The 27,754-nt window shown below is 34.0% G+C and overlaps 4 protein-coding genes across 7 annotated transcripts; 3 read left to right on the top strand and 1 right to left on the bottom strand.

Annotated features, from left to right (window-relative positions):
* Nucleotides 1–277: 277 nt before the first annotated feature.
* Obp9 (odorant binding protein 9) lies at nucleotides 278–886 on the top strand (the record flags this gene model as incomplete). The annotated part of the gene is made up of 3 exons (XM_011645975.2): nucleotides 278–338; nucleotides 415–609; nucleotides 804–886. Coding segments are annotated over 3 exons (339 nt in total), but the record flags the coding sequence as incomplete, so codon positions are not given.
* A 740-nt stretch (nucleotides 887–1,626) lies between these two features.
* Nucleotides 1,627–2,772, top strand: LOC148936165 (uncharacterized). Its single transcript, XM_089078806.1, has 4 exons — nucleotides 1,627–1,643; nucleotides 1,890–1,943; nucleotides 2,038–2,097; nucleotides 2,634–2,772. Exons 1-4 carry the CDS (start codon nucleotides 1,627–1,629, stop codon nucleotides 2,770–2,772), a joined length of 270 nt encoding a protein of 89 aa, XP_088934932.1.
* Nucleotides 2,773–3,789: 1,017 nt separating this feature from the next.
* Dop1R2 (dopamine receptor 2) lies at nucleotides 3,790–27,740 on the top strand. 4 transcript variants are annotated; one of them, XM_089080308.1, is made up of 6 exons: nucleotides 3,792–4,278; nucleotides 7,076–7,463; nucleotides 8,677–10,490; nucleotides 20,936–21,020; nucleotides 21,783–22,132; nucleotides 24,888–25,027. In XM_089080308.1, the coding sequence occupies exons 3-5, from the start codon at nucleotides 9,289–9,291 to the stop codon at nucleotides 21,870–21,872; spliced, it is 1,377 nt and encodes a 458-aa protein (XP_088936434.1). In that variant the 5' UTR covers nucleotides 3,792–4,278; nucleotides 7,076–7,463; nucleotides 8,677–9,288; the 3' UTR covers nucleotides 21,873–22,132; nucleotides 24,888–25,027. The 4 variants fall into 4 exon arrangements, with proteins under 4 accessions (XP_088936435.1, XP_088936434.1, XP_011644213.2 ...); XM_011645911.3 differs by lacking the exon at nucleotides 21,783–22,132 and having other exon boundaries at nucleotides 3,794–4,278; nucleotides 24,888–27,740; XM_089080309.1 differs by lacking the exons at nucleotides 20,936–21,020; nucleotides 21,783–22,132 and having other exon boundaries at nucleotides 3,790–4,278; nucleotides 24,888–27,740.
* On the bottom strand, nucleotides 17,655–19,958 carry LOC112552939 (uncharacterized). The gene has a single exon (XM_025219473.2). It carries the CDS (start codon nucleotides 19,941–19,943, stop codon nucleotides 18,192–18,194), a length of 1,752 nt encoding a protein of 583 aa, XP_025075258.2. The 5' UTR covers nucleotides 19,944–19,958; the 3' UTR covers nucleotides 17,655–18,191.
* Nucleotides 27,741–27,754: the final 14 nt, after the last annotated feature.

Here is a 27,754-nt window from a genome sequence, read left to right on the forward strand (position 1 = left end):
CAATCTGTAGAGAGAAGCACTCCGAATCATGAAAATTACAAGTATACTATTCATTGCTTTATCGTTTTTACTAGTAAGTAACATCTTAAAATATTTTATCCTTTTTATTTCGTATTAAAGATTTTTTAATGTAAAATGTTTAATTAATAATGTTTAATGTAATTATAAAAATAAACGTTTTGCATACTATCAAAAATTAAACTGCTTTAATTTAATTTCGGTATGCAATAATTTGTTCAATTTTTAATAAATTTATAAAATATATTATTTTATCTTGTATGCTGAAACTCGAGCGGACATTAAACGAGAGTGTCGTCAGCAAACGAATGTTTCTTGGGGTATGAGAATATTTTATTTCACTCACACATTAAAAAAAAGTACATTCCTTTTTCATAATTGATTTCTTTCATTCAGCATCCTTAAAGCAATTTAAGGCCGGTAACATTGAACAAAATGATATAAAATTGAAATGTTATTTGAGATGCTTTCTGATAAAAAATGGTGTTCTTAATGAGAATAACGATGTAGATGTTGAAAAAATTCTACGTTATCTTCCGTACAGTATGCAAGAATCATCGAAAAAGATTCTTAATCAATGTAAATCTATTCGTAAGTCTTTTCATTATATTTAGCTGCTTTATCGTATAACAAAGGTCAATTTATAATTATTACAACTTTTAAAACATACATTTTCTTTTCTCCCTACGCCCTAAAATATAATGTATAGAACGCAACAAATATATCAAATATTTGAAAAACAAATTTTTTATTGATAATAAATTAACAAAAAAATTAATTTTTAGAAGGAGAGAATGTTTGCGATAAAGCTTTTCAAATAGCTGTATGTTACATTAAAGCGCAACCTCAAGCAAGTATTATGATGTAAATTTATTATTAGCCTGAGGTATTTTCTCTCATATAACTTGCGCATTTTTTTTTGCAGATCTTAAAAATTGCACCGTTTATTTAGAAATAATTGCTTCGATCTTAGATTATATATGAAGCATAGCATCATGGCAAATATCAATAGACTAACAGCATAAAGCAGCTATACATACATACATATGTAAAAATATTTATTAAAATTATACTATTTAAAGAATACATGAATGATTTTTATAATTTGCAATCTTCCGAAAAAAATATAAACTACAGTTAAAATACAAATTAATAATATATAAATTATTTAACATGTATGAAAATTAAATCTTAACATGTATAAAAATTAATGTAACTTTGATTGACATTTGTTTTCTTAAATATTATATATCATTTTAATATAATGTAAATTTTTATTTGGAGATTACACGTTTGTTGCTTACTTATTATTAAATACTTTTAAAAAAATTGAAGTTGCGCCATGTGATAATGTAGCTACAGCGTACAACATAATATAATTAATTCTATAAATGCGACACATTTTGTATTCGCAAAAATTCTGAAAAAGATGCCGGTAGAGAAAAAAAAATGAACGAGACCATGGTAACGCGTAATATTTGTTTACAATTTACGTCATATATAAATCTTATGTATTTACTCAACATTACACATTTTGTCAAAATCTCAGAATTTTTCCAAAATAAAGATTGACCGATTAGAGAACGTTTCGTAACAACGTACTTCATTATGTGCGATCATTGCGCGTAAGTGACTTTTATTCTACTTGTTTCATACAAAAAATAATTTTAATCTCTCATATTTTCTATTATATACTTTTCTTATGTATTATTACACACACACACACACACACACACACACACACACGTATGAATGTATATATGTATATTAAATGCTGTTTTATATTTATATATGTGAATATATATTGTAAATATAAAATGTACACGCGCACATGTATATTAAAAAAGGTTGGTATTATTTTTTTTTTATAGTAAAGTTATTAGTCAAAAAAGATATGCTGGACAAGTGACCTGTAGATGTGCACAGTAAGTTTTCATATATATTTGTAAATTTATAAATATATTTATATATATATATGGACAGCATATGTATTATGTATTATGCATTATGTTTGAGCAGACCCGAGAAAAAAATCGATGTGGAAAAGGAAAAGGATTTCGCTGGATGTTGCAGTAAAAAGTAAAAATTGCGATAATCAGTTTAAAATAAAGAAAGTTACTTGAACCTATATGGCCGCCTGGCTTCATACACCTGGCATGAGCGATGCAATATTCTTAGAGCATTGGATAACTCAGTGATTATAACTCGACTGAATGTGTAGAGAAAAAAAGGCATACGGAGGATGTTGTGGTGCCAAATGTTGCTCAGGTACAAAAGAAGAACATGGCGGATGTTGTAGCGATCCCACTAAGGATGAAAAGAGTTGCTGTCCAGCGGAAAAATAATCTATCGACGCAATGATCCTACTTAGCGATAAGGTTAAAAAGGCGGCCATATGGGCTATTTTAAATGAATTCGTGAACCCTTTTGCCCTTTATACCATACAGTTCAATTTTCATTATAAAATTTATTGGAATCAAACTGACGATCATATCAATAATACTGACATATTTATTTTGATACGTATTTGTCTTATGTTTTATACTGTTATTATTATCAGTACTATATTCTTTATTTCTTTAATATTTTAAATGATTACTATATTTCCATATTAGAGCAAGAGAGGTAGCCGGTGGTTGCTGCATGTCTGGTTGTTGCAAACAATATCGAAACGGTAAAGGCAAGAAGGACTCGGCAAGTGTGGATTGTACTACGCAGATTAAAGATGAAGGATGTTGTGGAAATCAAAAATAATTGAAAAAGATATTTACATTGTGTACATCTTAATTTAAAAGATTTTAAATATTTTCTGCCTACAAATTCTATTTTACATAATTTTACATTTAATGCAATCTAAAAGACATTTAGAAAATAAAATTACTTAAATCTCTGAAAAATCAATTATTCATAGCTACTGCAAATCCACAAACTGTTTCTGCTTTTCCGATTTTGATTTTATTTTTTGCGGAAAATACAAAATACAAAATGCAGAACAGATGCTGCTTATATATAGATTTTGTATGTTGTAAATAATCTTATGCTCTTTGATTGTCGATATAATCGAGCTTAATATATGTACACACACACACACATATATATATATATATATATATATATATATATATATATATATGTGTGTACATATTGTTAAAACCTTGTCGCAATAATTTGCAAATATATTCCATTATGCATCTCCTATTAGCTTTTACAATAATTTATTACATAATAATCATTTTATAATTAATATATATATGATAATACGCTAATTTTACATACATTATTAACAATCAATAAATATAGAAAATGTTGCACATATATAATTAGGTAAAAAAAATCGAGAAATTATCGTCACTGTATATAAACGATATATATTTTTTTTAAAAATGTCAAGGATGATACAATACACATTCTTTTTGACAATATTTATTAATTATAAAATATTTTTTATGGCGCAAACGATGTACACTATTACCAAATTATTAAAATTATGTGTTGTGTGTACCGTAGCCGTATGCATATGGCATATTATGGCAAATCTTGAGGTATAATCGTCGAAATAATTAAAAGATAATAAAGGCTAAAAAAACTGGAATATTATGACGTCATATCTAAAGAAAAATCTACGTCACATCCGTGTATATCCGTGACGCACGTGCAAGAAACTTGCACGGTGCTTGGAGCAAAAGTTGATAAGGGCGAAAGTGCGTATGTGTGTGCGCGCGGGGATGATGCGGCTTGACGCGGCTCGATGCGGCGCGCAAGCGCGACGGGTGCAGAGCTTTCGAGCCACGCGATGGTAGCAGTTGGCCTTCTAAAACCGCGAAACACGTCCCGCGTTTCCCGAGGAAGAGTGAGAACCGCGAGGGTGTCCGAGCCACGCTTTTTCGCCCGTTTACCGTGTACGTGCGCGTTTAGAATAACAATCCGACGACCACCTCGATCGCCCGTTTTCACCCTTCTTCTCGGTCATGTTCCTTACCATTCTCTTACATTTGACACTGACATCCGACACACGTACCGAATCACGGCGAATACCAACAACATCGTCATCATCTGTGCCTCGAACGTCGTGACATCGTGCATCAATCGAATCGATCGAATGCTGACGATCGAGAAAAATCGTGACCTTGAAAGTCCACGTGCAAGCGGGATATGTCAAATCAGAGGGCAATTAACGCGCGTTAACCGGCGATAATATGCTAATGGAGAACAACCGTGATACTCGCGTATCTTCTTCAGCGGAAGCTTCATACACGATCGGTTTGTAATACACAATGATACATGTATGATATCTCATGTGGCATGATCTTTATTTAATTTAACTTTATCGTTACCGCAATCGTTTTTCATCGTTTCCAAAACGTTTTTCTTTCCGATTTAACTGACCGAACGTGATATTCAATTTTCACCGTGAGCATGAAGCATGTACATACAGCTATAATACTATTGATTGCTCAGCCAAAAAAAACTCTCCATTTATTATATTGTCATAGTATATATCGCCACAGACAGTTTTATAATAGATTAAGAAAGAATTAGAAATTTTTCAGAAAAACTTTTTTCGTTAACATTCGACAAGAAACAGATTTCTGTTGTATATATTTCTGTTATATGTACATATAAATATTAGATAATATTAAATATTAGATTAAGAATGAATTAGATAAATGGCAGTATTAGATTTTTTCTTAATTTTCTTAATTTTTGTTCTATGTAATTTTATGTCCTAAAAATCAAATATTAATTGCCTCAAAATAAACGCGGCCATATGTAAATCATATTTTATCAACGTTGTTGAATTTCCAAAAATTTTATCGCGTTTTGTATTTTAAAATTCTTGAATAAAATGCTTAATCTTTTTGTATAGAAGAATATTTTATATACATCTTTAAGATAATACGTTATGTGAGAAGTATTAACGATACGGAGCAAAACGCTCCGAGATACGCGGTAGATACACGGCGGATGAAGTTGATCGCGTTAATATACATACATAGCAGACACTTTAAACATTATGAACACTCTAACGATTATACCGAGCCGTTGTTGTTTAACTTTCAAAGCTTATTTATATATTTTTTCAATATTCAAACATTATTTTAATTTTTCACTCGCGACACACTCCGTTACATTGCATCAACACATTGTTATGTTGCACATTGTTATGTTTAGAGTTGTGCGAGGGGTGAAATGTACGATAAAGAAAGACAACGACAAAATGTCCAACCTATATGAGAGAAAAGATTGCCTGTCCGAAGATTGAAAGCTTATCGAAAGAATATTCGCTATTCAGTTAAAGATTACGCGAGTCAATCAATTAATCCTCCTTGCGCGTCGAGCAGACCAATAAGAACACGGTTATTATAATACGGTTCAAAAGTTCAAACGAACATACATAGTAATGATCCGATTTTGCAATTATTTCCGCTTTTTATGAAAAAATATGTTTGCGAAAGAATCAATTTACTAATTAAAGAATTTCAAAATTAATATTGATGCGAAATTAAATTATATATAACATATAACTGTATTCATAAATGACTGTGCTCGTAAATTACATCATTTTTAAATTTAATCGTACGTATCGTTAATCTTTGTAGGATAGCGAACATACAGAAAAGCGATAATTGTGTGATTATGCTTGTACGATGATAAAATTCTTCAATTTATAATGAAAATTTGAGAGAAATTGTTTAGAATATTTCTCTCTTCCACCCATCATTCGTTATGTCGATTCAATGTACGAATCCATACACAATTTGTCTTCATTGTCGCAACATATTAAATTAATTTACTACGAAACATGATTATCTATTCTTTTCAAGCAAGCAGATATTTTTTATCAAAATATCTGAATTTTACAAGTACAAAATGAATGTCTAGAGAGTTACAAAGGATAATAGACTATTGACACCCACCGACTTCCGGCTTACACGATTATCATTTGACCAATCTTATGCAATTTTACAATTGGCCGCGACGGGGTCACAAACGTGAATGTGATACCAAGCCTTATACAGAACAGATTCCTCCTTCCTCCAACTCGACAAAGTTCGTTTTATATTATAATGTGAGTTATGCCGGTAGCAATGTAGAAAAAGAAAGAGAGGAAAAGAGAAAGATTGAAAATAGATATATCAAACAAATTATAGCAGAATAATTAATGTATTATATATATTTTATTTTTTATATATTTATATATAAATTGTCCAATCATTTTAGTTTTTATTATGTATGATGTACATTACTAGATCTATAATAATCTTCTTAATTGTCAGTACAAAAAAAATTATTTAATAATAATAAATATTCTATTGATCTAATTATTTAAACATATTTGAAATCCCAAATTGATTGTTGATAAAATATTGAAGCAATTTAAAAATATAAACATATTATTCTCATATTGTTTCGTATACGCAAGTATTGCAAAATATTCAAAATATTATTTTCTCGATTTTTCCGTTCAATTCCTCGCTTCTCTACCCTTGATATCCTTTCTTATTCTTCCGATCAGTTATGTAAGTTATCTCTACCCTTTCTTGATCCTCTCTCTTGATCGCAATTCCGTAAGTTCCTAAAGAAACAGGGAAAGAAATCACACGTAGATTTAGCTGAACCCTCATCGAGAAACGTGACATAAGGATTTTCTGTTTGAGACAAGCATTTTTCATTACAAAGTGTATATAAAGATCATTTAACATCGTGCTGCATGTTTATGCTTTTGAATTCATTTTCTCAAATCACTTGCGACATATAAATGTATTTTTTGACATATAAATGTCAAAAAATAAGGATACTTTATACTCAATAAAATATACTTTTCGTCAATGAAATTTAATACCATTTTTATGAATATTGTAAAATTAGATTGATTAAAGATAAATTTTTATGAGAATTTTACTTATGAGAATTTAAAATTGATTTGTTTGTTATTTGTGTAAACATTTAAAAGAATACTTTTAATATGAAGAGTAGATATTTTCGATTCGCCGTTCCAGGAAAATGTATTCTTCATTAATGAGTTGGCCGTTCTGGAAAACTTACTTTTTTATAGTACTATGTGCATATCGATCGCCATTGGTACTATTCATCCGTAATGACCAAGTTCAACGGCGGCCTTCTTCAACACACGGCTACGGTGTAAGATCGAGTGTACGTGTATTACACTGTTGAAACGAGGGAGGCCACGAGGACGCGAGAGTGCGGGGTCAAAGATGATCGTGATAATCACTCAACGATGAATATCCATAAATAGCCGTAGTTGGCGAGCGGTTTATAGACAACGCTGAAAGAGAATGTCGAAGCTCTTTGAAACTGATTGTTCACGTATGGCATGAGCAGCTCTACTACGGAATACGGAATACTTTAATTTGTTGCGATGATTGATGTTAATAATATGTAATATTACATATTACTTTCAACACCGAGACATACAACCAAAGGTATTTTTTATGATTAAACAAATTTAATAATAATTTTGTATTAATAGCATTACAAAAATCGATTCGACATATTGATAAATTCTTTCGATAAGTTTTCATTTGACTACAATACATACAGATATTCTGAAGACGAAAGCAACTTTTGATTAAAAAAAAAAAAAAAAAAAAAAAAAAAAAAAAAAAAAACAAGATCCATACGCAAAATCTGATGACGCGACAAGATAGGTTTAATATTGCTCCAAAAGAAATCATATCCGAAAGGGCAAAGTTCTCAGACGTCATATTTCTGGCATAAAATGAAGCTGTCAGCCAATAAAACCATTGAGGCGAGAAAATTTACTCAAAATTAGATTACGTTAATACGCGTTTATCCTTCACTTTGATTGTTTCGTCATTAATCGCAGCAGCGATTGCGATACGTTGTAACGCGGGAGGACTAAGAGTCTACTTGAGGCTGCTCTCTAAGGCTACTGTTAACTGGGATTCTCTGTATTACCATATATGCGGATGAAACAGGATCTGCTCTCAGACCTAAACTATACTATCGTTGGTTTAGCTTTACAGATCAGAATTGCTTTGATCAAACAGCGATAAATATCTGCACGGATGAAAGCCTAATTTAACTTCTGTTCTCACTTTGGACGCAAAGAAACAACCATGAATCTTTTTCATACCTCGCCATGTCATGTCTTACTCAGCACTTTACAGCACTCTATTTCAAACTTGGACAGTAAGACAAAGTATTCTTAAAATGAAATTTGACGTTCAGAAAATATTGGCTTAATATCCATTGGAATCGTGTTGATTTTATTATACACTTATTATTACTCTTAGTCTTATAACATTTATAAAATATATTTCTGTTTAAATATAGGTATATATTTTTTTAAGTAATATCGAATAAAATCTATAATAATGTACTACTTATAGATCTATCTTACAGATAGATTGCGTGCGCACAACTAATAGCATACAAATAATAAAAATTAGATTTCGTTTACGAAAGGATATTTGTTTTATTAAAAAAAACGATAAAAAGAGACTAACAGAGAATTTTATTTTTTATAAAAGAATGAAGCATTTGCTCGACGGATCGCGATAATTACAGTATGATGTAAATGAAATTATCCAACTCGTAAAATTGTTAATTCATTTCTTATATCAACATCTCTTGTAGAAGACAAACTTTTACGAGTTTATTTACTTGTTTCAGATATTTAAAAGAAAGATAATCCTAGCCGAATGAAAATACTGCTGGAGACGTAGAAGAAATCTAAACTTTACGACACCACCTCTCAATTATGTGTTGTGACTACGTTCTCTACGTTACTTTAACGTGTACGTGTACATATTGTGATCGAAAATGAAACTTTAATATTGTGCCAAACGTCTCTCTTTATCAGATAGATTTAGACACTGTGACACCACTGTGACTAATTACTCGACACGACTAGCTTCAAGCTTCAAGCTTCAAGCAACAGCCAAATAATAAAATGACAAAAATGACAAAAATGACAAAAATGAATTGAATATCTATGGAGTATGTGTACGTATTTACGTGTAATTTGTAATTTGCAACTTTGGACGTTGTAATGATTCGCGGCATCTCAGTGAAACGAGATGACGAGAGGACAAAACGAGACGGAAACGAGAGGTCTCGTAAACATTTGTGCAGACGCAATGCCGAAGCCCTGACGTCTAGCGAAGCTCGCCTAGCGAAGATTAGAAGAAGGTTACGATCATCTCGGGCAGTTACACGTCAGGGTGATTAGGGTCGAAAGCGCGTACCGTCGTAGCGCTACGGTACGGCTGCGCACGGTGAAACATGAACGACAGCGAGATTTATCTATTGAACTGGGAAGAAGAGGCACACGCATCGGACAACGATCTTGGCAGGAGCTTTTATAACGCGAGCTATCCGCCATTCAATCACACCTACGAGGATCTCTGGGGACGCGCCACGGATCGAATCGGTCTCGCGATCCTACTGCTGCTCTTCTCCGTAGCTACTGTTTTCGGGAATTCGTTGGTGATTCTCGCGGTATTCCGAGAGAGGCATCTGCACACAGCTACAAATTATTTCGTGACTTCATTGGCTTGCGCCGATTGCCTGGTGGGACTGGTAGTGATGCCTATCAGCGCGGTATACGAGGTACTGGAGAACCGTTGGCTATTCACGACGGACTGGTGCGACGTTTGGCGCTCGTTGGACGTTCTCTTCTCCACCGCGTCTATTCTAAACCTGTGCGTCATTAGCCTAGATCGTTACTGGGCGATTACCGATCCCTTCACGTATCCAACTCGCATGAGCAGGAAACGCGCGGCGATCTTAATCGCCATCGTATGGATTTGCTCGAGCGCGATCTCCTTTCCGGCGATAGCGTGGTGGCGTGCCGTTCGTACCGAGCAAGTGCCGGAAGACAAATGTCCCTTCACGGAAAACCTCGGTTACCTGATATTCTCGTCGACAATCAGTTTTTATCTACCGCTATTCGTGATGGTATTTACCTATTATAGAATCTATCGCGCCGCCGTAATACAGACGAGGAGTCTGAAACTCGGCACGAAGCAGGTGATGATGGCCTCGGGCGAGCTCGAGCTCACGCTGAGGATACACCGAGGCGGTGCCACCAACACCGATGCCAGGCATCTTTTTCGCACCGCTTCGAGCACACCCGAGGACCTCCAAGATCTCGAGGAACCGTTAACGGCTCTTCACAACAACGGTCTCACTAGAGTGCCCTCCGCGAGGATCAACAACAAGCAACATCTAGGCAAAAATTTCTCTCTCTCGCGCAAGCTCGCCAAATTCGCCAAAGAAAAAAAGGCAGCCAAGACTCTTGGTATCGTTATGGGTGTCTTTATTATTTGTTGGCTGCCGTTCTTCGTTGTGAATCTGTGGTCGGGATTCTGCACGAGGTGTATATGGCAGGAAGAGATAGTATCCGCGGCCGTCACCTGGCTCGGTTGGATTAACAGCGGAATGAATCCCGTGATATACGCTTGCTGGAGCAGAGACTTTCGTAGGTGAGTCTTTTGTCTTGCACTCGCACGATACTTTCTCTTTATTCTCTTCTTTACTTATATATATTTTAACAAATATTAACAAATATTAATGTTAGCGTAATTGACAATAAAATTTACAATTGAATCAAATCTTTTTCTCGTTATATTTCTTGTGAACGTATTCCACATGATCGGTACAAGTATCGTTGGCGTTTCGCAACACTTGTACCGTGTCGAAACACGCTACGAGTGTCACTGTTCGTTGAGTGAAAATTCCTAAATCTACGTACGGCACGGTATCTATTTTCTTAGCAACGTACGCTGCTAATGCGATGTCTCACATTATTGACATGCACCATTATCCGTTCATCTGTTTCTCACATATACCGCGTCATATACCGCGTATAGCGAATACAATACGACAGTAGTAGAGAGACTAGAGTATTAACGCGCTTACATGTCACTATCACACACCGATTTGTGAACACAGAATGTAGTTTACAATCAATCATCACGCGCTGACGTTACCCGGTATTCACCCGTTATCCTTAACTTAATCGGGGATGCGAATATCGGTATTCTATTCCTTACGATAATAGTTGGTTCGTCAACCAACTATACCAAAATGCATTATCGAGCGAGTCACGATCAACGATGAGGATAATTTTTTTTAAGAGAGAAGGAAAATTCGAAAAAGAATACCCGTGTGACCGTACATCGATTTTAAGTCGACTCTCCTCCCCTCACCTGAAACTATCTCCATTTAAAACGTATATATAGCCAAGGTATATATACGGTAGATGTATATACAGTAGGGATTTTCCAGGAAGACAGGAAAAGAGAATTTGGCTAGCGAGATTGTGGGTGGATTAGGCGGAGACCCTTTAGCAAATTACTTTTATTCGTCCGCGCGAAATGAGCCTGAAGTTTCAGGAACGGGCGCGTCCGGTATTTTCTTCTCTCGCCTCTACCAGCGCTACCTAAAAGATACTCGTGAAAAGCATTCATCATCTTAAATACCTTTTCGACTTGATAGCAGCTGTAGCAATTGAGAATTTTCTTTACAGTTTTCTTTGCTTTATGTACGTGCCAATTCTCTAAAATATATTATACATAAATATATATATATATATATATATATTTATTCATCTGAAACGGAGCTCGATGTATAATGTATATTCTTATAAAACTAAAAAAATAATAATAAATATTAAAATGATTCAGTCGATTCAATTTTCTGTAACGGTGATACCAACATAATATTTACATAAAATGATAATACAATCTAATTAGATTAAAAGAGAAGAAATCCAAAAAAGTTTAAATTAATAAACTATATATAAAAGTTACTGTGAACTGTTATCGCAACGTCGTCGAAAGAAACAAATTATATTTAATATTTGTTAACGCGAAGACGTAATGTTCGTCCTATTTTTGGAACGAGAAATTTTAATAATTTTAATAATAAGTAAGAGAAGTTACGCTTACATAATGTTCTCTCAAGCAACAACCAAGGAATTAACGTGCCGATTGTGTGGACATGTCCGCGCTAAATCGCGAATCGCGTGCGAAGCAAATTACGCTACTCGATGGGGGCGATGTAACGCTGACGTTGAATAGATCCGATACGGTTTGGCTGACGCCAAACGACGTTGTGTACAGCAATCCCACGTGTAACTATCACGCTTCACGGATATTTTACTCCATGCATACAGGTAAATGTAAAATCAATAGACCGTGCTTTCTTTATGGTATATACAGAGCTGTGTGAGGGCCTATCTTCTAGGTCGTAAAATGGATAGTTCGATCGTTCCAAACAAGCGGATATTAATAAAAGGACTAATTGGCAACTTTGTACGTGAAAAGAAATCGACGATTATGACAGATGCCGAGCTCATTAATAGCAACAAGAGTAGCAAAGATAAACGAAGATAACGAATCGATGATCGCCGATCGCTCATTCATAACACCTAGCTTCAGCAAGTAATTTTATCCGAAGAAATCCGGGGCAACCGTATCGCATTGATCCATGTCTCACGTTTCCTGAAACACCTTCACATCGAGTTAATTATAATCGTAACTATAATCAAGCCATTTAGACAGAGTCTAGATAACCCTTTTTCCTATATCTAATGTAAAATTACAAATATAGGTAACGCCAAGATAACGGCAAAGTTTTCGTTAAATGGTAAACTGGTAAAGTTGTCGTGACCAGCGATCGATTTCTTTAGCTTGAAATAAGGCTGAAATCAAACTTCTGACGTACTTAATAATCGCATTTAATCCAATCGATTTATATTTTGATGTTAACCATAATTTACAATTCGGATTACACACGACAGCTTGATATTCGATAAAAAAGTCTGAAGATCAGATCAGATTTTTAACTTACTTTGCAATTTTCCGCGAATCGTTATGCGTATCTTGCGGAAGACAGCATACAACAGTGCAACAGAGTTTACCTCATTAAATTTACCAAGATCTCTCGAGTATGATGTAATTAAAAGTTTCTATTCGGTATACTGTATATAGAGGATGCGAGTGTACACGTTCCATTCCGCTTCGGCTGGAATAAACGCGGATTCTTACGAGACTTTTCACGACGATACAAATGATAAGATATAAAAAGATACAAAAAAAAAAAAAAAAATTAAAAAGATTTTTACCGAGACTCTAAGAAGATATTCCAGAGAATAGTTGGAAAAAATTCATTTATGAATCAAACAACATTAAAATTATGCGAGAAGTTAAAAATCATTATATTCATGTCGATAAGGACTTTGAAGCATAAACCGTACGAATTGGTCGCACTCAAACAAAAGCGGTATTACTGCGAAACCGGAAGAGTAATCTACCTCCCGTTCGTAAAATCTCAAATTCCACATTTTCAAACTTTTACTTTGCATCGTATCGCGTGGATTATTTCATCTCTCTGTCAATGCTACTTTATCTCTCTACGTCTCTATAAGCTGACATTAAAAAAGGTCCGGTGCGTTCCAACAAATAATCCGTGATAAACCATGACAATAACGCACAAAGTGAAATTATTACATATCATTTTCTGCGTATGTGTCCCAAATTCTTCTTTCTTATTGCTATATCCTTTGTTAAAATGTATTAAATGTATGAATGTATGAAAGATAATATTTTATATCCTTTTTTTACAATAATATTCTTTTACATGTACATATTTGTATACGTATGTATAAATATAAGATACAAGTATATACAATGTATACAAATTAGATTAAATTATCATTCTAGAATCACTTTATTGCTTACATTTTATTGCTTTATTAAAATCATGAATTCAAAAAATGAGTCGCAACACCCAGATTAAGATAAAAAATTTTTAACGAAATTGCCAACATGCTGAAAACGATGCATATTATATCAATAAGAATATATATTGATAAGAAAAGGATACAAGCCAAAGTTTTATTCGAAATTGAAGGAATGAAAGAGGAAAGAAACGTACGAAATATTCTAGTTCTTAGTTGGATTGAAAACGAAAATAGGTTACCGAGCTCATAAAGACATTGCGAATTCAGGAACTGCCAATTTTTTATTATTGTTTCGCAAATATTATCGACGTTAGCATGTCATTCCTCGAATAATATCTACTTCCCCTTTTTTATCTCCGATACCTGATACAGCTAATATACATGTTTCAAATGCAACAGCGATTATAAAAAATATAAGATAATGGTTTGATTTTTACATGACAATAATAATCACTAACGCGATATTAAAATCTAAATTTTTCACTACATTCAACATGAGCTAAACTGTAATTTAGGATGCAAGCGTTATATTACGAGGAGCAACAAAAAATAAACATCCACAAAAAAAATTAAAAAAATAAACACAAATTTCATAACAAAGTTCTTTATATCGTATGGAAAAAAATATTAATTTAGTTTGTTATTTTTTTAATTTAGATATTACTACTCGCTAATTCTCTATAATTTACTTTTTATAAAATTAACAAATTAATAATATCTGACTCATCCAAATTAGATATATAATTCAGGATTAAAATATGCAATTTTATTTATTTGTTTAAATAAATATACACAATTTCGTATTGATTTCATATCTGGGTATAATAATATGTGAATTGGTTAAATCAAAGTATGTCTCAATTGGTTTAATCAAAAGTCTCTCTCTCTCTCTCTCTCTCTCTCTCTCTCTCTCTCTCTCTCTCTCTCTCTCTCAAGGAGACGTGCTAAGTAATTGACTTTTCTTTAATGAATCCTTTTTTGATCAACGATGCGGAACATTCCTGTTGTAAAAAAAATTAAAATGAAAGCGAGATTCAAATGGCGCAGTGCATAGTCGCCAAAATTTGGATTCAACATAGTCGAGACATCGTGTCGCCTCACGTCCGGCGCCAAAACGTCTGTACATATCTCACCGTTACTCGTTACTAAAAACGAAGAGACTCGCCTGACCAAAAGCAATAAATAGGGAAGGAACAAGAACGAAAGGTAGAAGAAGGTAAGATCACAGCAGATCAGGCACGGTAAGCCGTAGCCGTAAATCTACAGAGCTCACCCTCTTGAACCCTCCCTCCCTTCTCTTTCTTAACTCTGTTATCTCTGTTTGTTTCTTCATTTCAACTTCAGTTCGGTTCGGATTACGCGTCTTTGTAACGCGTAGAATCCTAAGAGAACGAAATTGACTTGGCCACCTTCACCGAATTGCGCATATTCCTGCACATATTTCGATACATTCATGTGTTGTTTTCATTTTTCTCATTCCGATCCAAATGTTCGCTTGTCCGCTATCGAAATTCTTTCAAATCACATAAATTTAATCAACTCAGCATTAATTTTTAAACTTTTGCAGATGACGTTTCTACAGTTGTTGTGACTTTCTTAGCAACTGCTACGTTTCTGACTAGTACCATCTATAAATTTAATATTCAAATATGTGTTTATAGTTTTTAAATGTTGTTTATAAAACATACTAACACACTAACTAAAGCATTGAATGTTATACGTTGAATGTTATGCACTGCATAGCATCTAATTGATTAAAATTATTCTATTACACAAAATAAAATCGCTGTTGCAACTGCTACTGTAATAAAATATCTTGTACAAAATAATCGAAAAATATTCTCTCAAGTTTACGTTGATATTCATTATACTGTTGTGCATAGTCATCGATTTCCGGTTTGGTATGTCGCGGGCTATGGGCCGATTGCATTCCGGCAGAAATGCATTTGGCGCACGTTTCACTGTCATTAGAACGTAAACTCAACACTAATAACTGATTACACGAGCATTCGCATTAATCGGGTAAATGGGACCTTTCGTCCGCAGTTTGGTTCGTTTTGTTGTCGATATTGACCCGATGACCGGAAATCACGCTCGGATTCGCTCTGATTAACGATGCCATCTTGCTCTTTGACTTTTTCGCTCACACAAAAGTCCGAACGAAATAACATCGCACCGTAATCCGACGTTATCGTATGATCGATCGTGTAACAGCTCTATAATACAAAAGGGTGAAATTAAGTTGTCTTTCTTCCTTCCCGCCATTTTTCCGTGTTAATCAAAAGACTTATTTTCCATTCCATATACACACACACACACACACACACACACACACACACACACACACACACACACACAGCATACACACACACACACACACATACTACACACAGCATACACACATATTTCTATTTTATTCATTGAAAATCTTATGGCATACTTATTTTCGAGCTCTACAGCCACTATTTCTTATAATATTATTAAAATGTTATTAATGGAATTTAATTAAATGGAAATATATTTTAAGTTTTCCTTAAGTTAAAATAAAAACAATGATACATTAATTTGTATATGCCATGGTTTTAGATGCTAAATCGAATAGTAATAGTAGAAAATTGCAATTGAACTTAAAATCTTACGAACTAATTATAAATTTTCAAATAGTTTCCATTATATGAACTTTAACTTTTAATCAGATTAAAATGAATGATTACTTGGATTAATATCATTAATTTTTAATTAATTAATATCGACATCTCTATAACACAGTGCAAGATGAAAATTAATCAACATTAAAAATTATAGAATGCAATGTTGTTACATCTAATATTTTTATCAGAAAAATGTATTCTGTAAAAGTAAATATCGTTGAAATATCCAATAACGATCGATCGCACACAGGACTGAATAAGCATCACGATATCATATTTAATCAAATATGAAATCCGACACGAATAATAAAGTAAAAAATAACGATGTTTTCAAATTTTTCATGAAACATGAATAACTACGAAAAGGTATATCCAGGAAATATCTAATATTGATCATGAGTGTTAAGCACAATTGTCAATTTATAAAGCAAAATGTTTAAAAAAATATTTTTTCTTTAAAATTATCATTCTTACAAATGCATATCGCTAAAGTAATTGTCGATATTAATTATAATATAATTACTTGACACTTGACAATAATATATAAATAATATCAATAAATATTTTACTCTAAAATATATTTTTATCTTAACTTTCCGAGATCTCGATCTCGAAAAAACATTTTATAACATATAATGCATCCACATGTGTCTCGTTGTAAACTGTAAAAGCAAAAACATTCCAAATTTTTCAAAGTTTTATCATTTAATTAACAATTAGTAACAATTTCTCTTAGATTTTTGGCTGTAACTTTATTTTAAATTTTTATTTGATTAATTTAATTGACAAATCTTTTGCATCAGCCTCACAGATCACAATCAATAATTGTTATTACGCAAATTTTAAAAACGACATTTTACCTCTAAAAGTTTTACCTTCTTCGGCAAGCAAAATAGAGAAAGGTTTAATGAAATTAGCCGGGAACTTTTCTAATTAACTCGCTGCGGGGCTGTTTTATCTGGGAGACGTGGTTAAATATTCTACGATCTCGATAGACTTATTATGAACGGTTAATGAGCCGGGATAGCTATCGTATAACCGAGAAAAATTTTTCTTCGAGATTATACGTCAAAGATATTGTAAAAACTATCAAGCAAGATCGTCTTTATAATAAGATTTAATTAAAATAATGGATAAAACATTTATATAACTACATGCAGTTGTATATTACCTCTTTAGTAACTTACTTGGTGCAATCGGGATAGTGTTGTTATAAGATCATCTGTCATGTTCAAAACTACATAATGTCGGACACTTATGTCGAGTTTTGATAAGACACAGATATACATTAATCTTTTATAAAAACATGTCTTATCTACTTTTATAAAAAAAAAGTAGATAAATTGAGGTACGATAGATTTGAGTTGTTTTGTATATAGATATACTGAACGCTGCGTGACATGTTTTTCAAATATAATAATCTACTCTCTAAGTAAAAATGTAAAATAAAGTTTTTTTTTTTTCGATAAAGGTGTCATATTTAAATAAAATGATTTGAAAAATGTATCCGACATATATGTTTCGAGTCGCATTTTCAAAGCATGTATTAGCATACAATTGTGTATTAGCATACAGTAAGCAAAAATATTAAAATTATAAAGATTCGGTTAGATATTCGGAAGATTCCATCACATTTCAAATTATACGACATTGCATACGAAAAAGAGACATCGCGTTAACAAGACATATTTACATTTTTAGAAATCGTGAACAAGTTCACGAGAATCGCAAAATAATTCAACGGAGAGTGTATTCCGTCTATTTACCTAAAAGTATTAAAAATGAATTTACAGAAACCATTTGGATGGATAAAAAATAACTTCTATAATCAGCAGGCAGCATCCACCAAGATATCCCATAATCAAAAGGAGAAAGGCCGGTGTGATATCTTCAATGTCAAGTTTGGAATCGTCTTCTTCATCTTCCACATGATAATTATTTTCGTTTAATCTGACCATATCTGACCAAAATTCAACAAGACCAGTTTGAACGAGCATTTGGATCTTGAAATTAAATTCTTTCAAATATGGAAAATCTTGCCAAGTGGCGAAGGCCAACGGATAAGTGCCGACGGTCTCTTTCAAAATATGACCGTGTCCTATATTGACCGGACCACGATTATTTGTCAAATTCAACATTACGAGAAGAGCAAAACTTGTATTTCTTCCCTCCACGAGATCCTGGAATTGATTAATAAAATCGCGCTGATTAAAAACAATGAATTTCTCACGGATTATTTTTTCAACGTTCACAATTCTTTCCTCCAGATCGGCTTTATCAGGCGTGTTTAACAAATCCATAAATCGCTGAGTCCCACCTATCTTTAGTCTTGAATTAACCAATTCTTCCATAGAATCCATCTGTATTTCCGATGTACTCATCAGAAAATCAGCCAGAGATCCTAAATAAAGTTGCGTGAGGAAGAAACCGAATAGAGTCCAAGATATAAATTGAATTCTGCCGGAATTTTTCGTCGGCTGACGAAATACCGACACACCGAAAATCAATCCCGTGATATCCAAGAACGTAATGTCACGAATAAAAAATAGTTTAACGAATCCACCGGCGATCAGCGCGCAAATTATAGCGTACCAAACGTATGCACCGAATGGAGATATCAATCCACGTAGAGACACGTTCGTTTCGAACGGTATTAGCCAGCTAATACGCACCATACCATAACAAGTCGTGTACGTGACATCTCGGCTGAAATCCCACAAGAGACCACCGAACACCAAATCGTTAGTCGCGTTATGAAGTTTTAGATATAACTCTGTTTTCGTCGTAGCACTCTCAGATACCCATTCCATTACTTCTCTGTTTAGCTTGATCTTCATGCTACGTGCAATTTCTTCCACCATCGAGCCTTCGACTCCACCGTAACTCGGGTGGTCCGTGTCGTTGATGAAAGACGCGAATGGAAAATTATTGAACATCGCCACGTTTATGGTACCGAGTGACGATTTCGCTTTATTCGCAAAATGCTGCCATCGAATTGCAGTAGCTTCCCGTTCGCATCTGCCTGAAAATGCTGGTTCGGCAAGTGCGTACGATTCGTTGGTCCGGACTGGGAGACTGCTGGCGAACAGAACCGTATCTCCGACTGACGCCAATATCGCGAGCTTGAAAATCGAAAATCGCGGTGACAGTTGTTGTACGAGCGTCGCAGTTTCTGTCAGAAAGCTTTCTTTATCGGTGAACAGACTCGTTAGCACTATTATAAAATTGCAATCGTACTCGCAATTATTGACAAAGGAGGAATCGTTCGTGTCGAGAGCGATTCCGCTTTCCGACAGAATAACAGCGTTTGTCAAAGCGTCGTGTGTCTTCACTACATTTAGACTGATGTTTAACGTGTAAATTGCGCTCGTTATGCGCAATTTGTTCATCAACAATTCTACGACATCGGAAATGTCTTGCAGCGCATCCGGTAGTAAAAATGATATTTGCTCCGGGTATTCGAAATATTCCTCGATAAACGTCGCTGTACAAGGTATTAAATATCTCGATGATTTGTCGCGTTGGCTTTGCCGGTCCATGACATCTTTTAAAATACCAGATTGATCGCCCGCACGTTGTAACGGTACCACACGAACGAAAGCAATGGACATTAGCATGACAAAAAGGAAACAACGCGTATGATCTTCGGACCGAAGAAAGCTAAACGAGTCCAATCTAATTTGGTCCGTGTTACTTCGACACTTGTGCATTACGCTTTAACGGCTATGCGTACTGCAGCAACGACTACCTTGAAATGCAGCGATGCCGAGTGTGGTGGTACACTACTCGGATACTCGGTATTCGCAAAAATACTGTAATACTGTAATCTAGATGGATAAGATCGAAGTATATGTGTAAATATCGTACGATAATGTCACGTTCGTGCACTCACCAGAAAGACAATCTATTTATCATTTATTTAGCGACGCGCACGAATTATTCTATGTTACTGATACATTATACGTACGCGTACAACAGTACGTATACATATGTACATATGGTTTTTAGTAACATTTAAAATGTTACTAAATAAAAGTAATAAAAGCCTAATAAGCCTAATTTATGTTTATGTCTCTCGTCCAAAATCAAGTACGAAAGAACGAAGAAGAATTCGAAAAAGAATTTTGAATTCTTTTGAGCTATCACCACATCGAAATGAGGTAATGCACACGTGAACATCGATCGCGTGTCGCATTTTCATCGCCATGGCCTTTATGCAAATATTCGTACATACACGATACTTGAAAAAAAATGTAGTCATGCAATGTTGGCGTTAAAAGCCGCATTTGGCGTCACGATATTGCGTCGTGACATTGCATAAACGCACCTGTCCACGTCGCATATTCAGCGCGAATCTGATTAAGATATTAATTTAAACATGATGATCTATAACCGCGCGTATAAATAAAGCACAGAAATTCATATAAATAGTCCTAGTCCTATTAAATTCCTATTAAAATCTCGTTACAAGAATATCCGCCTTTTGACGCAACGTTGACGTTGTAAGACGTGTCATATCTTTTTGTTTCAGAGCTTTCGTCAGAATTCTATGCTACTGTTGCCCCAGACGAATGAAGCGGCGATATCAGCCGGCGTTTAGATGTAAGCCAAGTCAGGTAAGCCTAAACTATATATGTTCTATATGCATCTATACCTTTTTCTATAAATATTATATCGCAATACAACGCAACACATTAGAACACATATTGAATACAATCGCGAATACAAAGTCCCAAATCTTATTGATAATTTGGATGCATTTCTACGACTATTTCTACTAAAACAATTTTGCCTAAACTTATTTAGCGTTAGTACCCTTAGTTCGTTTAGCGTTAGTATTAGTTAGTATCCTTGCATAAGCAATCAAACCAGTAAAAAATCAGTATATTTTACAAAAAAAGATAATAAATCCGTACTAAAGAACGATATATAGATAGACTCTGATATGAAACAAAAAAAGTATAAAATGTGAATGAATATCTCCTAAATAGTTTATATACAAAAAAAAACTGTATATTTTTAATAAAAATGTAATTTATTGCGCGTCAATATTACACACCAACATCAACATTCCCTCCATATAGGTTTGTATAATAATACATGACTGCCGCGTGATATTGGTTGGCAACTTTTTAAACTATTAAAACATTCAAAATATCATCGCCTATCGCTTTTAATATCTATTCGATTCGATACACGCTGATGTAATAATGTTGCAGAGATACACGTTACAGTTGACGATTGAGTCGATCGGACTGCTGAAGGGAGCGACACGTCATATGTCATAATCTTATTAAAAATTCGAATCTACATCAGATCTAACATTAACGTTTATTGTTAGACACGGGAATCAGTATCCAGTATATTGCTTTTTTCAGAAATTCACATCCGGACGATACTACTCCGCGTATTCCCTGCATCACGTACGGGGAAGTCGAGAAAATTCCGGCGAGCAAACCTACATTTAACAATGGAATATCATCGCGAGCTGGTCATCGGCCGTTGATCGTGGAATTCCTCGAGAACCTTTTTTCTATTTCTGTTAAATTTCCGTTATCGCTTTCCCTTCGTCCTTAATGCAACATAGATAAAACAGTATAATAGTTTAGCAGAAGTCGATTTCCAAGTAATCACGATCCCATTATATCCGTTTTCCAAAATCCTTGTATAACAAAGATCAACGAACATCAACGAATATCAACGCATTTCCATAGAATATAAATTCTCGGTATGTTTTTATTAGTAGTAAATGTCTGACACTTGATCTTGAACACGCACTTGCACATAGCACTACTCTTTATCTAAGGATGCACTCTCTTAATATAAATACTTTCCTCGTTATTCATTTCTTGATGATTCTCTTACAAGGCAATCTCATACCCTTAATTTCGATTTTTAGACAATTTCTCCCGAGTGTGAATTATCGATAAGTGTGAATTATCGATATGTGTCAATCGAGATACGCATGTGGATTATTATAATAACGGAACGAAATAAATGCGTTTGGTTCTTGTAATCTTGTAATTTTTTTCTTGAATATCGATCGTTTTTTTTATCACCGCGGACGTGACGAAGAAGATGAACATTTTTAATATAAATATAAGTAAAATCGCAACCGTGGACGCGATAGCGTATTTTTAACTAACGAAAAAATATAATTTGTGAATGACGAATCCGAATTCTATTGGAATAGAAAAAATGCGTGCGTATCATATTCTTTTTTCAATCTTATATAGTATTCCCTTGCAATAAAAATGACAAACTGGTGCAATTTCTAAAAATTATTCTAATTATTCTGTTGCAAAATCTCACAAACTTTTTCGTACAAGACCTCGTATATTTATATTTCAAACGAATTGCCTCTAAAAGTTCGCCTATGTTCAGGGACCATGAAGCGCGCTGCTTGAAAGATGTAAAAGTTTGATGACATAAAGAACGCAAGTGACTGTGCAGATATTAGAAACGACAACGGTGCTCGCGCTTCTGTGACACGTTCAAATTATTTCCTTGAACGTAAAAATATTGTTTAATCTTCACATTTCTTTCTTTTAGTATCTCATTAACACACGGCACGCTGAAAGGAAAATTCGTGTGCGACTACGTAATTCCAGATTTCGGATATTTTTGCAAAATATTCTTTATTTCAAAGCATATATTATCTTTATGTATATCTTTGTGGAAGACGTATATAACATTAATCATGATGATGATGATGATGTTGACGACGATGATGATGCTTATCAATGATGTATCACGATCACGAATCGTTTACATAGATGTACAGTATGCTCACGTATACTCGCGAAACCAGAATAAAATTCTGGAATGTCGAGAGAGAAAGAGAATAACAGATAAGACATTAGACATCACAAGATACAAAGCAAAATTGATACGTCCGCCTTTAAAAACTCTAAAATAAACGCGCGACCTCGTGCTATCTCCAATAACCTACATAGATACTTTTAGTTTCGCGGTCGCGTTACCAGAAGGAGAGTCGCGAACACGGGACATATATCGGATAAAAGTGAGAGAAGACAAAAATAAGGAGTATCATTTGACCTTGGGGAATTCAACACCCGATAGAACAAACGAGAAAACTCTGATGCGATCACTGTCCCATGAGACGGTGTGACGAAAGATAAAGCGAGCGGGCAAAACCTTACTTTTTCCGTGAATTATCACGTAAACTGTACGCGTAATATCTAATCTATAAAATCTCGTTTCTCGAATTATATAAAAAAATTCTTTGTGGCGAAAAAATCACATTGGCGAAAATATCGATGATCGAACAGTTATAAATCAATTTGTTTAAGGCGAAAAGACAAAAAGGGGAGAAATCTGGAAAATATGTAAACACGGTTCAAACGAATGTAAATCCATTCATTTTGCCAACTTTTATTCGCTTTGTCGGTGAGCTATAAATTTAAAAACCGACTCGCGTTCGCATTTGCGGTGGCATTTTTTTCACGGCTGGCCGAATATTGAATTATTTGCTTTACGGCCAAGAGCTATCGAAAAACCGTTTAACCACCTAGATCCTCTCCCTATTCAGCCTCGGGTTGTCTCTTCGACCGCACTATTCGCACGATTCGGCGCAAAGCCATGTGTACACGGGGTATGAGCGTGAAGTGTAAAGCTTGTCGCTGATCCGTGGCGACCTTTAAAGGGAAGCAACGAGCGCGCGGAGAGATTGGTTGCGTTTGAAGCGCGAAGCCGATGGATCGATTGTCCCTAGGACGACGACAGGAGAAAACTGCTGGTCGCGTCCCATCGGATAAAGGTGCTCTTGCGGCTACTTTTCGCGGAAAACGAACCGAGTTTAGAAAATACTCGCACGCAGCTAGCAATAATTTTAACAAACTTGACGATCATATTCGGAACCGGAGAGATTCGAAAAACAGAGAGAGAGAGAGAGAGAGAGAGAGAGAGAGAGAGAGAGAGAGAGAGAGAGAGGGGGGGAGAGAGAGAGAGAACGGAACAATGAAATACTAAAGACTCGAATCGTCTCACTTTCGGAAATCATTAAATTTGATTGTTACAATTTTATATCTTAATGCCGATAATGCCGATGATAACTCGGTGATAATTCGTTTTCTATGTCTCACGCATTAAGCACTCACGAACGCATTTTAATCTTCACGATAAAAAAAGGATAAATGTGCAATGTGTACTTGAAATAAAAGTAGAATATGCGGTGGTAAGGTGCGAACGATCGGTACATGCATAATTCCATCTGCGTAAATTCGCGACTTTGCTAGTTATCGAAAATCTATTTTTATCCCAATCGAAAGATGCATATATATATTTCTAGAAATATAAAGGAGGCGTACATTACATACGTTACATAGCAAATTTACGTAACGAAACGTGTAAAATTTTAATCGTTTGATATTACTTTGATTCTTGTCACAATGAATCGTTCTTAATAGCGGATAATGAAACGATGAAACATTGAAACAATGATCGTAATTATTTTGTTTCAGTACATTTCCGGAATGGCAGCGGGAGGACAAGCGAGTAACGTGAGCTATAGTAGTGTCAGCCAAAGTAGCGACGGCGGCATATGTGCGACCGGAAGTGGTCTTCCCAAAGTATGTGACGGCGGTATGTGACGACACACGTCGGCCCGAACAGGGCCGCGTCGAGAGCGAGCGATCCGATTCCGTGATGCGTGAACAGAAGCGTGATTCCACTCACTGGATTTACTTTTAAAATAATGAGAGAATCCTTCCGTGTGACTTGGACTCATCATCCGATAATTATCTTTAATAAAAAGGTACTCCAAATTGCTCCAAAATGCTCCAAAACTACTTATCAACGCGAGACGTTCCTGCGAAAACATCATCAAAAGGGAAAACATCGTATCGTGAGCGATACAAGAACGAAATATCTAGAAAGCACGTACTTAATGTGGATTCATAAAAGCTTTCATATTGCCGTGGCTAAAAAAAGTTGTTGGATTTTCGTTCGGGTAATCGCATTAACGAGCAAGGGAGTTGACGCTTTGCGGATATACACATGCTCACATTCACCACCGCGAGCTCTTGAAGAAAAGCTTGTAAAAATCAACTGTATTTATCAATTGTATTTATATTAGATCTTGCAGAAAAAAATATCCTTTCACATGTGGAATCGTAAAAATACTTCTCGCGAGATATCTCTCGCAATCTCTCGTCCAAAGATCGATTACATTAATCTGGATCATTAATTAATAAAATTGTATCGAACTGACGAAAGTATTGACGAAAATAGAATAGAATTATAATGTAAAAAATGATAGTCAATATAAAATGAGATAACGATCGTTAGTAAAATTAATTATCTAATGCGATACAATTGAAAACTAATTGTGAAAGCTAAATTCGATATTCGTGACAAATTAGACAGAGCACGACCGTATGATGGAACTTGTTCGATAGAAAAAATAAACATGTAAAAGCACGCGCGCAAACAACAAATGTATAAATAAGAAACCTCTCGATAAGAAAGATGGATGTATTCCACAAGCAGTATATATTCCATTCATGTTCCATTCCTTTGTGAGCGTACACAAGTACGCACACAAGTAGTTTTGCAAAAAGAAACCAGTCGTGTATATTGAATAGCCTTAAGATTAGAAAAAAGAGTTAGACGAAAAAAACGTTCGTTGAATTAGTTGCAGCTTATACGAGACTCCAAATGAAAGGGCTTCCAAATCCAATTTCTTAGAAAAATAATGTAATTTTTATCAAGTTTTTGCAACACATTTTTATTTTAATGGCATTATCACTATTCTTCTTGCCGAGTTTATTTCCTAGTATGTACGCTACTTCATTATACGTCATTTATACATCATTACACAATTTTCCTTCCGATAATCGATATAAGTATTAAAAAAGATTTTCTTTATGCAGAATGCATAGAGATAAGGTATTCATCTCTTATTACGATAAAAAAGATTAATAGATATTGAAGAGAAGCAGTTGAAATATTCATAAATTATCAAATTTATAAGAATCTCTTAGATGTCTCTGAAAACTATGAATAATTGGCTTCTGCCTTTCAAACGCAAGCGCGAATACTTTTGTCTTTGTAAAACAATTTATTTAAAAAAATGTGCATTGTAATATTTCTATAAAAGAAATCTTCTATTTAAGTTAAAAAAAGTACTTGATATATTTAGATTTGTTCTTATGCTGGAAACAATTAATTTGGCTTTTGTCTACATAATAGTGACTACGGGACCAAAAAGTTTTAACTTCTAACTTTTTTTTCTATCGCTAATATTTTTCGAGATACATGACTCGGTCGCTTTCTATAAAATATTTCGCAGATATGAAATATCTCAACAAAGACTATTCAAAATGGTGCTCGTATTCACACCGAACACGAACATATTATATGATGATTATATCATAACATGTTATGAGACTATCGAGTATCGCGTTTAATATCTCATCGAGAGACACTACATTACATTATATTAAGAAAATAAATAATAGAAAATAAATAATATTTTCACAAAAGAATAAACAATCGAATAATGTTGAACAAACTGTCAAGCAATATATCGAAAAAGTTTAGTAAAAGTTTAGTAAAAATCCATTACTATTCTCATTGAAAAAGATAAGAATAAAGACAAATCGTACTCTTCATTATCATCTGGTAATGCAGATATTCTATTAACTGGCAACTGATGGCATATACGTTAATTGATAATGATAATTTTAGTCAAATTATCATACTTGATACTTCGATTAATTTGGCTGTACTCATGCGTTTATTAAATATCGAAAATATGTATTATATTGAATTCGATAAAGTAGAGAATATATCAATAATTCTTCTTTTCTGAGCTATCAATGTTTTTCTACTTAACATTATTTTATTTTTAAAAAATGTAATCTTATTTTGGACATCTTTTCATATAAATTAATTCACTGTATTTTTCAGTGGACTAATAATTAAATCTTAGTAAAACAGTTGTGTATAAAACATCTGAAACATCTGACAAATAAATATAGAAAATTATTATTAAATGTAAAAAAAAAAAAAATGATAAAATCCCGATGATAAAATGATAAAATAATTACTCTTTCAGAGAAAAAATTGCGGATTTAATTTTTTTCTTTTTGACTCTGTAAATATCATTTAAATCATAAAGTATTATGACTAATAGAAAGAATATTACTTTTTAATAAATATAGTCTTGTGTGTATGTACAGAGGTACGGAGTCTCAATTTAGAATTTCTCAAGACTGCACCTCAGTACTTCCAAAAAGTGTGTCTATAACAAACTGTCCTTTATGATATAAAATTATAATAAAAGTATTATAATAAAAGTATAATTCCTATTATTCAACTTTTATTT

This window comes from Pogonomyrmex barbatus, unplaced genomic scaffold (assembly GCF_055798465.1).
Source record: "Pogonomyrmex barbatus isolate J1 unplaced genomic scaffold, ASM5579846v1 scaffold3, whole genome shotgun sequence".
Classification (NCBI taxonomy): domain Eukaryota; kingdom Metazoa; phylum Arthropoda; class Insecta; order Hymenoptera; family Formicidae; genus Pogonomyrmex; species Pogonomyrmex barbatus.

Coding starts and splice junctions, on each gene's coding strand:
- LOC148936165 (XM_089078806.1), top strand. Junction 1,944..2,037: donor GTGACCTGTAGATGTGCACA/GTAAGTTTTCAT, acceptor ATGTTTGAGCAG/ACCCGAGAAAAAAATCGATG. Junction 2,098..2,633: donor GCTGGATGTTGCAGTAAAAA/GTAAAAATTGCG, acceptor TTTCCATATTAG/AGCAAGAGAGGTAGCCGGTG.
- Dop1R2 (XM_011645911.3), top strand. CDS start 9,289: ATGAACGACAGCGAGATTTATCTATTGAACTGGGAAGAAGAGGCACAC. Junction 10,491..20,935: donor TGGAGCAGAGACTTTCGTAG/GTGAGTCTTTTG, acceptor TTTTTGTTTCAG/AGCTTTCGTCAGAATTCTAT. Junction 21,021..24,887: donor TTAGATGTAAGCCAAGTCAG/GTAAGCCTAAAC, acceptor ATTTTGTTTCAG/TACATTTCCGGAATGGCAGC.
- LOC112552939 (XM_025219473.2), bottom strand. CDS start 19,943: ATGGACCGGCAAAGCCAACGCGACAAATCATCGAGATATTTAATACCT.